Raw genomic sequence first — 16,259 nt, 5'->3', positions numbered from 1 at the left:
TGCAGACCGGCTCCTGTTCCTGGAAGGGAGACTGAGGTCAGGCCAAGCATGTGGGTCAAAGCCTCACGTTTCTCATTTCACTGTGTAATGACCAGGGGCGGAGGGGAGCTGCTGCATCATTCTCATTTCCGTCACTGGCAGCTGTTACTTTGCTAGTAGTTTAAATGATCTCAAGAACTCTAAGCTGAGTTCAGATGTTTGTTTATTGGCACTGCCTTTGGCTTCTGAAAACAGTCTTTTGTGTCCTCCTGGTCTTCAGAAAAGGCTCTTCTCAGAATCAGCCCTTCCTCCCTCCTTGCTCTCTTCTGGGAGCCAGCTTCAAGCTCAGGAAGAAAATTAACTAAAGGGGACGAGGGGCTCAAACCTGGTTAGAGGGGAGACTCCGACTGGAAACGGAAAGGAATTGGGACTCAGCATCCTGCGTTTGTGCTTTGTTTTTGCAACTTGGAGTGAGTTGCGTTAATGAATTAAGCAGCAGGCTAGTAATGGAAAATATCGGTCCTGGCCTGGTGGGGGAGCCAAATACTATAGGTTTGTAACAGGAAGGCTGTGGATTCTGGCTTCATTGTTGGGCCAGTCATTTGTGAGCTGGTGGCCGGACCGCAGGCCACACACTTGGGTGCAAATCTTCCATGAACCGGAGCTGCCCGGGGCGTGTGGCCGGTGTCGGAGCCGTGGCCCAGGGAAGATGGTGAGCCTTGGGTGTCGGTTCTGGTGTGGGTCCCCCCGTCCGCGCTGAAGATGATGCAGGATGCCGGACTCCGTTTGGGGGCAGGGAGGGGGCTGCTGAGATGGACGAGCCGATGTGAGTGTTTTGCTGTTGATGCTTTTTTTCTGTGTCATCCCCTGTAGAGTTCCGGGAACGCATCCTACCGCTGCTCGATGTCTTCCTCTGCGGATTTTTCCGATGAAGATGATTTCAGCCAGAAATCTGGCTCTGCATCTCCAGCTCCTGGAGATACCTTACCCTGGAATTTGCCTAAACATGAGAGATCGAAAAGAAAGATCCACGGGGGCTCGGTGCTGGACCCTGCGGAGAGGGCAGTGCTTAGGATAGCAGGTAAGAGCAAGTGGGGGCGGGGGCAGGGGATAGAGGGAGGTGCGAGGAGAGTTGCGGAAATTCACCCATGGAGTCCCCGGGGGCCCTGTCTGGCTGGGAGCTGATGCGTTGGGCAGAGATCTGCGCTCAAGGTGGAGAAGGAGGATGACCATGTTTACTTTCTGTCCTGATTTATCAAAAGAGCGCTTGGCCCTGCCTGCTGGTGACTAAGCTGTTTGGCCCTGTCTTCTAGTTGGAGGAATCGATACCTTTGAAACCAAGGGGATATTTACAGGCATCTGCATTGAAGTTTCCTATTTATGTGCAGTCGCCACCGTGCCAATCTGAAAGTATTAACTCAGTGATTCCCGGTGTGTTTGCTGGAAGCTTCGTTTCCATGTTTGCATGGGAGCTCTGAGCGACCACATTTAACGGGGGTGGGGGGGGTAGATTCCTGGGTTCTGGTACCCAGAATTGCGGAGGGTATTTTAGCAACCTGGATGCGGTTTTGTGTGTGTGTGTGTGTGTTTAAGTGTAGCATCTCTGTCAGCATCATGTGTTTGTAGCAGCTTCTGCCCCTGGTGCTCTTGAGGGTTTAGCCATCATGCATCCCTGATTAATTAATACCTGGGAGGGGCCAGTGTTTCTGTTACCCAGGGTTCCCTTGCACTGCCTTTAGGTCCCAGAAGTGATGGCTTGTTTTACTTGGCTGAAAGCTGAGCCTGCTGTGGAAATCTATCCCCCCGCCTGCAGTGCCTGTGTGGTTTGTGTGTATGTGAGCTGTGCTTTCTGGGGTGGTTGTTCCTCAATTTTTTTTTTCTCAGAAATGGTAATGGGGTAGATTGGGGTGTGCCTTCGGGAGCTCTCTTGCAAAGGCCAAAGGCCAGGTGTTTATTGGAGTTGGTTTCTGCAGTGGATCGGGCCTCTCTCCCCTCCCCCACTCTCTCCCCCAGGCCCCTTCCCACTCAGTTTCTTTTGCCTCCCACCATCATGCAAAGTTGGTACTTGTACTCCTTCGGGGGTGGGGGTGGGGGCTGGAGGGGACTAGCTCAGGTCCCAGCCATCATGGTGGCTGAGTCCCCCTAGTGTCCCCCAGTGGGATTTTCTGATTACGGGAAAAACAAACAGGGCCCAGCCAGCCATTCTCTAGTCCAGGTTTCTGGGGCAACAGCTTTGAGCTTCTTCTGTCTTCTGTTGTGAGATGCTGGCTGGTCTCACCCAGGCCTTCAAAGAGGAGGATGGAGGGGGAGAATGGGGTGGAGGGAGGATGGAGACAGCTTGGGAGCCAAGTGAGAGTGGGCAGGGGTGGCCTGGGAGAGGTGCAGAGCTGGGCGAGTACCAAAAAGTGTTTGGCCACCGAGGCCTGATTCCTTGCCCTGTCAAGATACCGCCAAGGGAGTGGAGGAGACAGTGCCAGAACCAGGGTACCAGATATTTGGCTCAGCAGAAAGGGAAGATGGGTGAAAGGCGGGGGCGTGAGAAATTGCTGGGGCTTTGTAGAAAGCCTGGGATGCCTGTCCTTTGCGTTTTTACGGAAGGTACAAGATCCTTCTGTCTTGAGAGTTTTGATAAAGGTGGCAGAGACAGGTATTTTGCTTTTGGTAGTGAAGGAAGGTTTATGAGAGAAGGAAGGGCATATGTTTGTCAGGGGGAATGAGGTTATATAAACTAACAGACAGGAAGTCAGGAGAGGCTGGTGGTAGTAGTGGTCGGTGTACACTGACGGTAGGGAAGGAATGGAGGACCTGGGGGTTCTGCTGGGTGCAGTGGACAAGCGGGTGCTGGGGTCAGTAGACTGTAGTCTCTGGGAGGGCAGGGGCCATGTCTTACTCGTTGTAAAAGGTTTACTATGAAGTTACTGGTAGTTGGTGCACTGGAGACCTCTGAGTTACATACTTTTAAGATTATATCAATTCTTCAAAAATATAACAAAAGAAAATAAAACAACAAACAGAATACGCAGCCCTAGTATGGACAGGTACTACTTACTGTGTTTAAAATAAATATTAGTAAATTTGCTGTTGCCACACAAGTCATAATCATTTCATCACTGGCCCCAGCATAGGCTTAGGGGCCAGTCTGCAAATATGTTTCATTGTCATGTGGCTAAACTGTGAAATCCAGATAGATTTTGTATTAAATTTGCCACAGATCATCCAGTGTGAGGATAAGGGAACAGGGCATCTGAGGGCATTTGGTGCAGTGGGTAGTTGGAAAACATACCATTCAGATTTCAACTTCTCAGGCATTTTCACACTTGGCCTGAAACTCGGCTGATCGGTGAAGTTCATCCCTAGTAGGAGACGGGGCAAGGGTCAGAAATGGTGTGCGGATGTCCATCCATCATGTTCGTTATTTAGTAATAAAGGAATTGAAAGTCTCATATTTTTATTTGTTTTTAAGGTCATAAAAATAAAATAGAATGAAAATGTCTAGAGTCAAAAAGACCATATGGTCAGGGGGAATCCCTTAAGTCATTCACATTTGATACATATTTATTAAGCCTCTGGAATAAAATGAAGATAAGCACACAGTTCTGCCTTGAAAGAAATTCTAGTCTAACATGACCATGGATGTGCTGTGAGACAGTTACAACACGGGTGAGAGATTAGCTGTAATGGCTGTGAGTACCTGTATTATTTGAGGGGAGATTTAACTAGCTTGATGGACTAGAGTGAAAGGGAAGGCCACTACCGAGGGATGGAGCTACAGGAACACAGCAGGGAGATGGGTTCAAATGGAAACTGCAAGTCATCTGTGTAGCTAAAGCCTGGGATTTGTAGGGAAGAGCAGAAACTGTAAGGGTGCTTTCGGGCAATTCCAAGGAGATTGGACTATTTATGCTGTAACTGGTGGGGAATCACCTGAAGATTTTTAAGCAGTGCAATGACATAATCAGATGTACATTTCTGAAAGTCTTTTTGGTGATGGTGTCACATGTCTGATACTTATATTTTTAAAAGTGCTTTTGCATTTATTGTAGTATCTTCATTTTAAAATCTGAGACTATAATATATGCCCTTCTGATCTCTCAGGGTCAAGGTGAGAATGACATGGTAAGAAAGGGGCTTTGTACCCACTGTAAATGCCTTTAACATCATCGTAAGACAGATCTGCTGTTCTTACTCGCGGGATACTGTAAGTTGGGGTTTTCAGTCTTGAAGTGCCTGTAAAGGTACATGGTTTGTTAGTGACAGTGTTATTATTATTATTATTTTTTGCGGTACGCGGGCCTCTCACTGCTGTGGCATCTTGCGTTGCGGAGCACAGGCTCCGGACGCGCAGGCTCAGCGGCCATGGCTCACGGGCCTAGCCGCTCCGCAGCATGTGGGATCTTCCTGGACCAGGGCACGAACCCGTGTCCCCTGCATCGGCAGGCGGACTCTCAACCACTGTGCCACCAGGGAAGCCCAGTGACAGTGTTATTTTAAAGTATGGATGTTGGACCCATGTGAATTCTTTGAAGTTAGAATGTAAGGACCTTGGCAGAGTCAGACTTTGGACTTTAATTCTTCCTCTATCATGAACCAGTTGTGTTTTCTTGGACAACTTACTGAACATTTCTCAGCTTCATTTTCTCTATCAAAAGATCATGGCTGTGGCGATTAAAGTAGTAAATGCAAAACATTTTGCAGATTCCCTGGCACATGGAAAATGCTCTGTAAATGACAGCTGACTGATGGCTGGATGCTCTCATAAGCACCTAATATGTTATTTCATTTAGGTTTCCCAACAATTTTATGAAGTAGGTACTATTATTTTCTCCATTTTTCAGTCCAGAAATCTGCTGAGAGAGGAGAGATTCTTCCCAAGGTCATAGGAAGTGGTTGAGCTAGGATCTGAATTCAGGCCGTCTTGACTCCAGAGGCCAAGCTCTTAACTGCTCTGCTTTTGCTGCTTCCCTATGGAATACACTATTATTATTAGCAGATTGATCCTTTATCATCTTTCCAAGAATGCATGGGGTAAAGGCTGTTTTTACCAACAACCCCAAATGCTGCTTGTTCATTTTGACTGGTTCCTTCAACAGACAGTTAAAATCACTGCAGTGTGCACTGATTGTATTCACAAAACTGGGTGCTACTGGGTGTCAATTTCTGATGAAGGATCAGACTATGCCCTTAATGACCTTACTCACTGTGAGGGAGACAAGACAGTTTTGAGAGATCTCCATTTGTATATATGTGGTCTGTATATGGGATGACTCTTAGGGATCGAATTGCTAACCCTTTCATTTCCAGAAGGTGTCCCATATGATATCTGTTTGTTACTTCATGAACTAATGTATACATAAATACATGCCAAGTTGCAAGAAAACTCTAGTGATCCTAAAGGCTTAGTGGATCAAACTCAGATCAGTGGTCAGGACAGAAAAGAGAAGTGTGGTCTTGCTCTGTTTGGAGTAACAAAAATAGGCCAATTACTGATGAGAAGTAAAGCTTTCCAATTCTAATTCAAGTAAGTTTTATCAAGAGTATACAGTTTTCCAAGAGTACTCATTCCCATCTAACAATTGATGGAAAATGATCCAGATTCACATCATTGAAAAAGAAAAAAGAATCATCAAGGACGAAAAGTCAGTACTTATGAAAGAAGAAATAGGAAGGGGAGATGTGGGCAGAGGTGAAGTTGTCATAAATCAGAGAGTCAACAATGAGATGGTTCATCTAATAATCATAACAACAACAACAGCTAACACTTATAAAGTTATCATAAAGTTGAGCTATCACAACTTTATGATATGATGATATATGATGAACTTTATTTTATTTTTTATTTTTATTTTTTTTTTGCGGTACGCGGGCCTCTCACGGTTGTGGCCTCTCCCGCTGCGGAGCACAGGCTCTGGACGCGCAGGCCCAGCGGCCATGGCTCACGGGCCTAGCCGCTCTGCGGCATGTGGGATCTTCCCGGACCGGGGCACTAACCCGTGTCCACTGCATCGGCAGGCGGACTCTCAACCACTGTGCCACCAGGGAAGCCCATGATGAACTTTATGATATGATTATCCTGATGAAGACAGGATAAGTAACTTGGCCACGTCACATAGTCAGGAGCCAGGATTCCTTCCAAGGCCGGCTGACTTCTGTCAGTCCTCTTAAACACACCTGTTTACATGTCTGGGTACCAACCGGTTTCTTCAGTGGACTCTTAAACTCACCACTTTAGTATATGATACATGCCAAAGCGAAGGGAATTGGACCCATTTTACTCACATTCAGTGGAGACCAGTGCTATGTGGGGTGAATAATGGTAGGGAGAAGGAGGGAGGTGGCAACGTGAGACGGGTGCTGTGTATCGACTCGGGCTGTGGCCGCGGCAGATGCGCGGGCCGGCTCTGGGGGGCGGAAGGGAGGGACCGCCGGCTGGTCCCCGGGCCGCGGGGCGGCGGGCGCGCAGGCGCAGGCGTCTCCAGGCTGTCAGGACCCCCGTCCGCCCCCAGATGCGCCTGGGGCGGGGACCCCCGGCTCTCCCCACCGCGCTGTCCCAGCGACCTGGTCCTTCTGTGACAGCGGCCGGATCGAAGAGTATTTCCCACTCTTCTCCCGGGAGCCCCGCGGGGGCTGCGCGCGCGGGTGGCGCGATCCGCGGCTTTGTTTCCCAGGCACCTGTTGTGGGTCCCAAATAGAAACCTCGCCCTTGGGACCCGGGCCGGCCAGCCAGCGTCCAGGGTGGGCGGGCTTGGCCGCGCGGTGGACCGGTGGGCGGGCCGGAGAGGGGCCCGGGCGCCGCGGCGCTGCCTGCGGGAGGGGCCGGGCGGCGCGGGCCGGAGCCGAGCCAGCCGGGGCGCTGACCGCCGCCTCGCCCCCTCCTTTCCGCCCTCCCTCCTCTATCCCCCGCTGTGCCCTCCCTTCCTCTCCCCGGGGCGCGGGCGAGTGTCTGCGGCGCGGCGGCCAGGAAATGCCGCAGATGCGCCGCGCAGCATCCCGGGCGGAGGCAGCGCGCGCGTCCTCCCGGCTCCGAGCAGGCGCCCAGCGCAGAGCCAGGGTGGCGGCCGCCTCGGCCTCCGAGGGTCCCGGCTCCCGCAGCCCTCCGCCTGTCCCCGCCGGGTCCCGGGCTCCTCAGCGCGGCGTGGCGCTGCAGGTCGCCGCCCCCGGGCTCGCCGAGATTGGCCGCTGCTGAAACCTGAGAGGACTGTGGCTCCTGCGGGCCGGGCGGCCCCGCACCCGCGGCCCGCCAGGGGACCTGGGCGTCTCCCCGGCCGGCTCTGGCTCTGCTCCCCCGGGTCTGCGTCCCCGGCTCTGCGCCCCCAGCTCTGCGCCCCGGCGCTCTCCCCCAGCCTGCTCTCCTTCCGCGTTTCCATTACCAAGGCTGCATCTTGCTGACTGCGATCCTGTCCGGGGTTCGAGCGGGAGAGGGGAATTGGCCAGTCGTCGCTTAGGTAAACTTGGGCATGGCGGGGTACCTATCCCCAGCCGCTTACCTGTACGTGGAGGAGCAGGAGTACCTCCAGGCCTACGAGGATGTCCTGGAGAGATACAAAGGTATGTGGTTCCCCGCGCCCGGGCCGCGGGGCTTGGCAGGGACCAGAGGGGTGACCGTCGCCTTTGCTTAACCCGAGCCACCACTGCTTGGGCACAAGTAAACAGGTGTCTGGACCAGGTGCCTTGGGAATGGACCAGGTCTTTTTGGGATGGAATTCCGTACCCCAGCGCAGGGAGGGTGATGGGGTGGGCGACGGCCCGTAGACGCCCTAGGACGAGCAGTACAGTGCGGGGGAGGGGTTTGGTTTCCAAGAAGCACGTTGCGTTTTCTCTCCCCTGCAAAAGCTTTTAAGCACTACGCATCATCATAATTCTTCCTGGGAGGGTGGAGACCGATTAATTCTCCATAGGATTACTAAGGCATTGCTGCTCTTGCTTGGTATGGCGTATTGGTTAACCCGATCAAAAAGGTCCTTGGCTTCTTAAATAAATGGACTGTTTCACCACTGAGAGCATCACCAAATCATTTTTCTTAAAATGATTTTATATGAAAAAAGTTTATGGTTTGTGACTATATATCTATTCTTACATATGATAAAGATTACTTGATAGTGTGATGCATGAAAGACTTTCGTCAGTGAGTCTGTGGTAAATTTAAACGTAAAGGAGTATATTTTGAGATATTTTTCTGCCTATCCTTTATGTTGGGGAAATTCTACGATAAATAGTATTGATATTTTAGTATCATGTTTATTTTGACTTTATAGTTAAATGTGACGTTAGATAAAGAGCATCTTCTCATCTTAAAGGGTATTTTTGTCTCTGGAAATTATTTTTCAGTGTGTCCAGACGGTCTCCTAACTGTGGCTTCTAAGCGCTCCACACCCAGGGGTAGCTCCCAGAGCCTTAATATATTCATGGTGAATAGTGGCCTATTTCATCGGTTGCATTCAAGTGGTTTTGCATCTTTTGAATATTTGCTGTCGTCTTAAGAAACTCAATTTCTGTAAATTGAATGGGGATTGTATGGTTAAAAATGCATGTATCACTAGTTTTCTATCTGTAAAAAATAGAAATATAGAATCGCGAACTGAATAATTAAATTCCAAATCCCCCCAGAGCTCAAAATCTACCCATGAATATATTTCATCTCCTTCTAGAACATGTTTTATTATTGACATTCCTTTAATCCATGTAGAATTCTGTAAACAGCACAATCAGAATTCCTTTGTGCCAAGACTCTATTGTGTATGACACTACCACTGAGCAAGTGCAATGATATTTTAGGCTAAAGCACATTTGTAGCATCTGTGTGTGTGTTCATGTGCAATACACTCATGTTTACATCTGTCCTCCCATTTAAAAATAAGGTTCTTAATAAGTTGTTCCAGAACCTTAAAAATGAGAAATATTGCAATATACTAATAAACCTCATGGAAGATGTACACCTATGCTCTTTAAGGTCAGAAAGAAAAATGTCTGAAAGTTTGAAAGTATGTACCTTTTTTACTTTTGAAAAAAATGATAGCTGTATGAATTTTTGTCCCATCAAGTTTTACCTCTGACACGTGGGTGATTGCAGGTGACTCGGAAAACAGACATAACTGAGGTGATTTGACTTGCCTTGAGGAAGTGGATGTTATTTAAAAGATGGTTTTTATTTGCGTTTGGAACTAAAAGGAAATTGAAGACCTGGAGGCCATTGCAGTCGTCACTACACTTCATTTTAATTATAACCTAATGATCAGTATTGCACTTACATGTACACTTTTTCAAACATATAGTCCCGAATTTCACCGAAAAAGTGAAGGTCGTTTCCTTCGTTTTCTTTGTGGTTTTAAAATGCTTAGGTCATCAATTTGTCCCCGACTTTATAGATGTTCTGTGTTTCATCTGGTCTTGGAAAGGAGAGTAAGAGTATTGGCCAGTGTATTACGTGGAAAGCTAGAGACCTGGAAAACTCATTGTTTCCGGATGTGTTTTGAAGCCGGTTATGATTTCCCATCAGTATCCAATTCGATGACTTCATTACAGAGCTTATTATCCCGATGACTTGCTGTGGGGGCTGATCTAATCAGAAAAGAATTGTAGGCTTTGAATAGGGAGTGTCAGTTCACTCAACTCTCAAAGTACAGTTGTTGCATTTTCTAAAATCATGCATTGTTCAAAACATTTTCCATTCCCATTTGAACGTAAGAGAGCTTATTTTGATTTTCATTTCTGCCCGAGTTCCTTGGTTCCAGGATGACTTTGCATTTGGCTGGAGTGTTATCAGGTTGCCAAGTGATCATATGCCCCAGCTGTTGAATGTGTAAGTGGTGGGGTCAGCTGTAACAAATTCAGAATCTGTGACAGAAACGTAGAATTACAATAACCTATAATGTTAGCAGTTATGACTGTTAGGTTTAGAAGTTGAGAGTTTAGTCTTCAGATGGCTTTGGAAGGACTTCAGACCTATCCTTCTGGAGCAAAACAAGAATAGCGGCAAGTGAGCGAGCCCTAATTATTTATGGTGTGGTCTATTCTTGGGTCTTACTTTGGTCCTTTACTTCTGAGTGAAAATAGGCAACTGTTTGCTGAATTAGAATAACACAGAAAGAGCTATTTGCTGCAGAGAAGGATGCAGTGTCCTGATTCATATTCCAATCCCTTTGCTTATAAAATATATTCATCGCCAGGATATTCAGGGCATCTGATTAAAAAAAAATCTCATTACTTCAGCAGATTACCACAGTCAGGGTGAATAAAGGCATTTACTTTCGAATAAAACATATTTCTTTGTTATTGTTTATGCTAGAAATTGCCCATGTCAGTGGCTTTCTTTAATATCTATAGTGAATTATGCAGTTTATTTACCATGTAAATAGAAAACATTTTTAGTAGGTTAGCACAAAAGATGCAGAACATCCCTCTTGTCTTTCCTGTCAGTATAAGGAAACTAACCTACATACTATTATTATAATTATTATATATTATTATATTATCAATATTAACTAGATGTCACTCTAATCTATGAAATTCTGCTGTTTGAGTCTATCATTGGAAGATTTTCTTTCCTCAACACATTGTTACTTTTTAAAATTGATACTTAGTGTGAAAATGAGATCATTAATGTGAACCCAATAAATTTTATTCTATACATTTTAGACTTAACGGACAAGGAAGGTAAATTATTTTGGTCCAAGAAAATGGATATTTTTCCATTGACCTGGAAATTAATCAGTTATCCCCAGACAGCTATAAAAAGGGTTTCATTATTATTCTCTATGAAAGCTGAGTGGCAGATTTCTTACTTATCTATATCTGTATCTATCTATCTATCTATCTGTCTATCTATATATCACTAAAAAACCCTCTTCGATTAAGAAAAAGGCAAAATGTTCTGTTTCTCATGAAAATGTTGAGGAATTGCTAAAGCAATTGCTAAAGTCCCTTCTCTCATTAGAGCCGTGTGATTCTGCTTATGCCCATGGTGACAAAATGAACTGAGAACTACTCACAGCCAGTAGTTTTCATTTTCACTTCAGTTTTACGTCCTTAGGTAGATATGTGAATGGTCAAAATCCTGTCTTTTACTGTGTAAATTAACTCTGGTGCCGGTTGAATTGAAGCTGGAGTGTAAAGATTTCTTTACTTTGCTTCCTTCATAAGTGTGACCTCAGTGGTTTTCAGCTGGCTTTAGGATTCTGCAAAATCTTGATTTCAGATTTCATCTCCTCCTGGGGCTTCATAGTCAGTTGTGTAATAAGTGACCTTTAACAGGGCTATATCATAATAGTGTTGCATTGTAGCTAGTTATGACAGTATTAGTCTGAGCTTTTTTCTTTTAAAAAATGAAATAGGCTTAACTGGTAATGACTGTTAGTTAAGATTGTGTTTGGCTGTTTGTAGCAGAAACAGATGATAGTGTTTTCTTTTTCTCAGGGACTGAGAGGCCTCAGGTAGGACTGGGAGGGCTGTAGCGCACCTCTATTTGCCAGTAGGACCCAGACTCCTATGTTTCTTCTTGGCCACTTGTAGTACGTCATGTGGTTGTTCTCTCATTACAAGATGGCTGCTGCTCTTCCAGCATTTGTGTCTCAATTCCAGATGGAAAGAAGGGGAAGTACAAGGACAAAGGACAAAAGATCCAGACAAGTTGATTCAGCCTCCTTTTAAAGATCTTTTTTAGAAGCCCACTTAGCAGTTTTTACTTGTATTTCACTGGTCAAAACTGTTATAGGGGCCACTGCTGTCTGCAAGGCAGACTAGGAAAATAGACATTTTAACTGGCCCCACTTAGTGCCCTGAACAAAAGTGAAATTCTGTCGGTAAAGAATAAGGAGAGAATGGATATCGTGTTTGCAACCTGCAATGTCTGTCCTGAAATTGGAAACCTAAACTCTGGACGCATTAACAACCATAACACAATGTTATGTGATTTTGCTCTAGTTGGAGAGAATTTGAGAGCTCCCTTGACATCTCTGAGGATTTTCCAGATGACACAGTTGAGTGTTTTATGATATTGCAACATGGATTCGAAAAGTAATTTCCACTAAATAATTAGGATTTAAATCGGCCAAAGATCTTGTTCATTGCCTTACACTATAAGGAACACATATCAGTTCAGGAATGGTAATGGGTTATTAGCTACTGTTAGTGAATTTAACTTTGAACCCAAAACATCACACTCATGCTCCTTTAGTTTTTTTTTTGTTGTTGTTGTTGCTGTTCTGGTTTAACCTTATATGGTTATCTCAACATTTATTTAGTCAGGGACTTTAAAAAAAGCTTTATGCTTTTAAAAACTTTTTATTTGAACAATTTGGAGATGCTTGTTTTTCTCATGTAATGACGGTTTCAGGTACTAAATGATATGTAAGGAAAGGTGGTGAGAGCAATTTGTCTTAATGTTAATCTGCAGCCAGGCAGAGAAGTGTTCGTGTTTCTGCCTCTGGGTCCCGTGTGCCCAGCAGCCTGGCTTTGTGGTGAGCTGGGGGGTTTGACCAAAGCATCTCGAGACTGAGATCCTAAGAACATCAGAAGCTACAGAGGTAACACAGAGATGGAATTTCTAGACTGTCATGTGTTCCTTTCCATTTTAACTCCACAACAGAGTATACAAATGTATAAAACACACTGAGGCTGTCTTTTCTCCACTGTATATTCTTGCCTCCTTTATCAAAGATAAGGTGACCATATGTGTGTGGGTTTATCTCTGGGCTTTCTATCCTGTTCTATCTTTCTGTTTTTGGGCCAGTACCATACTGTCTTGATTACTGTAGCTTTGTAGTAGAGTCTGAAGTCAGGGAGCCTGATTCCTCCAGCTCCATTTTTCTTTCTCAAGATTGCTTTGACTCTTCGGGGTCTTTTGTGTTTCCATACAAATTGTGAAATTTTTTATTCTAGTTCTGTGAAAAATGCCATTGGTAGTTTGATAGGGATTGCATTGAATCTGTAGATTGCTTTGGGTAGTAGAGTCATTTTCACAATGTTGATTCTTCCAGTCCAAGAATATGGTATATCTCTCCATCTATTTGCATCATCTTTAATTTCTTTCATCATGTCTTATAATTATCTGCATACAGGTCTTCTGTCTCCTGAGGTAGGTTTATTCCTAGATATTTTATTCTTTTTGTTGCAGTGGTAAAAAGGAGTGTTTTCTTAATTTCACTTTCAGATTTTTCATCATTAGTGTATAGGAATGCCAGAGATTTCTGTGCATTAATTTAGTATCCTGCTACTTTACCAAATTCATTGATTAGCTCTAGTAGTTTTCTGGTAGCATCTTTAGGATTCTCTATGTAGAGTATCATGTCATCTGCAAACAGTGACAGTTTCACTTCTTCTTTGCCAGTTTGGATTCCTTTTATTTCTTTTTCTGCTCTGATTGCTGTGGCTAAAACTTGCAAAACTATGTTGACTAATGGTGGTGAGAGTGGGCAACCTTGTCTTGTTCCTGATCTTAGTGGAAATGCTTTCAGGTTTTCACCATTGAGGACGATGTTAGCTGTGGATTTGTCATATATGGCCTTTATTATGTTGAGGAAAGTTCCCTCTGTGCCTACTTTCTGCAGGGTTTTTATCATAAATGGGTGTTGAATTTTGTCGAAAGTTTTCTCTGCATCTATTGAGATGATCATATGGTTTTTCTCCTTCAGTTTGTTAATATGGTGTATCACGTTGATTGATTTGAGTATATTGAAGAATCCTTGCATTCCTGGGATAACCCCACTTGATCATGGTGTATGATGCTTTTAATGTGTTGTTGGATTCTGTTTGCTAGTATTTTGTTGAGGATTTTTGCATCTATGTTCATCAACTGACAAAGGATTAATCTCCAAGATTTACAAGCAGCTCAATAACAAAAAAACAAACAACCCAATCCAAAAATGGGCAGAAGACCTAAATAGACATTTCTCCAAAGAAGATATACAGATTGCCAACAAACACATGAAAGAATGTTCAACATCATTAATCATTACAGAAATGCAAATCAAAACTACAATGAGATATCATCTCACACCAGTCAGAATGGCCATCATCAAAAAATCTACAAGCAATAAATGCTGGAGAGGGTGTGGAGAAAAGGGAACACTCTTGCACTGCTGGTGGGAATGTGAATTGGTACAGCCACTATGGAGAACAGTATGGAGGTTCCTTAAAAAACTACAGATAGAACTACCATATGACCTAGCAATCCCACTACTGGGCCTATACCCTGAGAAAACCATAATTCAAAAAGAGTCATGTACCAAAATGTTCATTGCAGCTCTATTTACAATAGCCAGGAGATGGAAACAACCTAAGTGTCCATCATCGGATGAATGGATAAAGAAGATGTGGCAGGGCTTCCCTGGTGGTGCAGTGGTTGAGAGTCCGCCTGCCGATGCAGGGGACATGGGTTTGTGCCCCGGTTTGGGACGATCCCACATTCTGCGGAGCGGCTAGGCCTGTGAGCCATGGCCACTGAGCCTGCGCTTCCGGAGGCTGTGCTCCGCAGCTGGAGAGGCCACAACAGTGAGAGGCCCACGTACCGAAAAAAAAAAGAAAAAAAAAGAAGAAGATGTGGCACATATATACAATGGAATATTACTCAGCCATAAAAAGAAACGAAATTGAGTTATTTGTAGTGAGGTGGATGGACCTAGAGTCTGTCATACAGAGTGAAGTAAGTCAGAAAGAGAAAAACAAATATGGTAGGCTAACGCATATATATGGAATCTAAGAAAAAAAAAGTCATGAAGAACCTAGGGGTAAGACGGGAATAAAGACACAGACCTACTAGAGAATGGACTTGAGGATATGGGGAGGGGGAAGGGTAAGCTGTGACAAAGTGAGAGAGTGGCATGGACATATATACACTACCAAATGTAAAATAGATAGCTAGTGGGAAGCAGCCGCATAGCACAAGGAGATCAGCTCGGTGGTTTGTGACCACCTAGAGGGGTGGGATAGGGAGGGTGGGAGGGAGGGAGACGCAAGAGGGAAGAGATATGGGAACATATGTATATGTATAACTGATTCACTTTGTTATAAAGCAGAGACTAACACACCATTGTAAAGCAGTTATACTCCAATAAAGATGTTAAATAAAAAAAAAACAAAGAACGCACTGAGATTATTTGCCTCTATAAGCCTGGTGTTTGAGTGAGAAGATTTGTAGTTTGCAATGTTTAGTATTTCATATTAATTTAAAAGAAACTCAGGTGCTTCTGTTACATGGGGCCCCTCTCTTTACAGTGGCTTTTGAAGAAAGTCTCCTGTGTTCATTTTTCAGCTCTTACTAATTTAGAGCACATATCTGCCTTCTACCAAAGAGGAATTTCAGGCAGCTATCTGCTGAAGTATATCATTATTTTATAAGCAATCAAATAAGGCTTTTATATATATTTTTGGTTTATCTCTTTTTTTATTGGAGTATGGTTGATTTACAATATTGTGTTAGTTTCAGGTATACACCAAAGTGATTCAGTTTTATAAATATATAAAACTCCGTATATATATCTCCATTCTTTTTCAGGTTCTTTTCCCTTACAGGTTATTACAAACTATTGAGTGTAGTTCCCTGTGCTATATAGTAGGTCCTTATTGTTTATCTGTTTTATATATAGTAGTGTGTATGTGTTAATCCCAAACTTCTTATTTATCCCTTTCCACTCCCCCATTTCCCCTTTGGTAACCATAAGTTTGTTTTCTATGTCTGTGAATGTGTTTCTGTTTCGTAAATAAGTTCATTTGTATCATTTTTTTTTTTTTTAGATTCCACATATAAGACATAGAATGTGGTATTTGTCTTACTCTTTCTGACTTACTTCACTTAGTATGATAATTTCTAGGTCCATCCTTGTTGCTGCAAATGGCATTATTTCACTTTTTTTATAGCTGAGTAATATTCCATTGTATAGTCTATCCCTTTAATGCAATTTTATTTGCTATAGTTTTCCACCCTACTTTCTTCTCTCTCAGAAGAGGGAGCAAATAGTTCTGCTGGGGTTGGGTGCTGGGGAAAGCTTTGTCCTTTGAGTCAAATGGGATTTTACCCTGAGAGAGGCTGAAGGCAGCAGGGCGGGAATTCTCAGGAGGAGGGGCTGGCAGGGCTATTCCATTTCATTAGCAGAACCCATTTGGAAAGTTTGGCTGAAGTGCACAGTAAGCTTTAGTAGGTTTTAGGGATGGGATTGGATGGAGGTTATGGGAAGATGGATACGGGTGAATATGGAGGGTTATGTTGGACCAGACTGAAAAGAGCCTGGGATGCCACAGCCAGCACCGAGTTTGGGGTTTCTTCTCTAGGCAGGGAGGGGAACTCTAAT

The 16,259-nt window shown here is 44.4% G+C and overlaps 1 protein-coding gene across 16 annotated transcripts in view; it reads left to right on the top strand.

Annotated features, from left to right (window-relative positions):
• DST (dystonin) overlaps window positions 1-16,259 on the top strand; it is a 496,974-nt gene that overhangs the window by 97,353 nt on the left and 383,362 nt on the right. For 11 of the 16 annotated variants that reach the window (XM_079934485.1, XM_079934486.1, XM_079934474.1 and 8 more), the window contains exon 4: window positions 853-1,060. In XM_079934485.1, the coding sequence (XP_079790611.1) occupies window positions 853-1,060 (208 nt within the window). Of the gene's footprint in view, window positions 1-269; window positions 692-852; window positions 1,061-6,813; window positions 7,525-16,259 lie in introns of those variants that run through there. The other 5 variants (XM_079934481.1, XM_079934480.1, XM_079934482.1 and 2 more) reach the window with 3 other exon arrangements.

The sequence above is a fragment of the Stenella coeruleoalba genome (assembly GCF_951394435.1).
Source record: "Stenella coeruleoalba genome assembly, chromosome: 10".
In the NCBI taxonomy this organism is placed as follows: Eukaryota; Metazoa; Chordata; class Mammalia; order Artiodactyla; family Delphinidae; genus Stenella; species Stenella coeruleoalba.
This window is presented reverse-complemented; position numbering and strand designations above follow the sequence as displayed.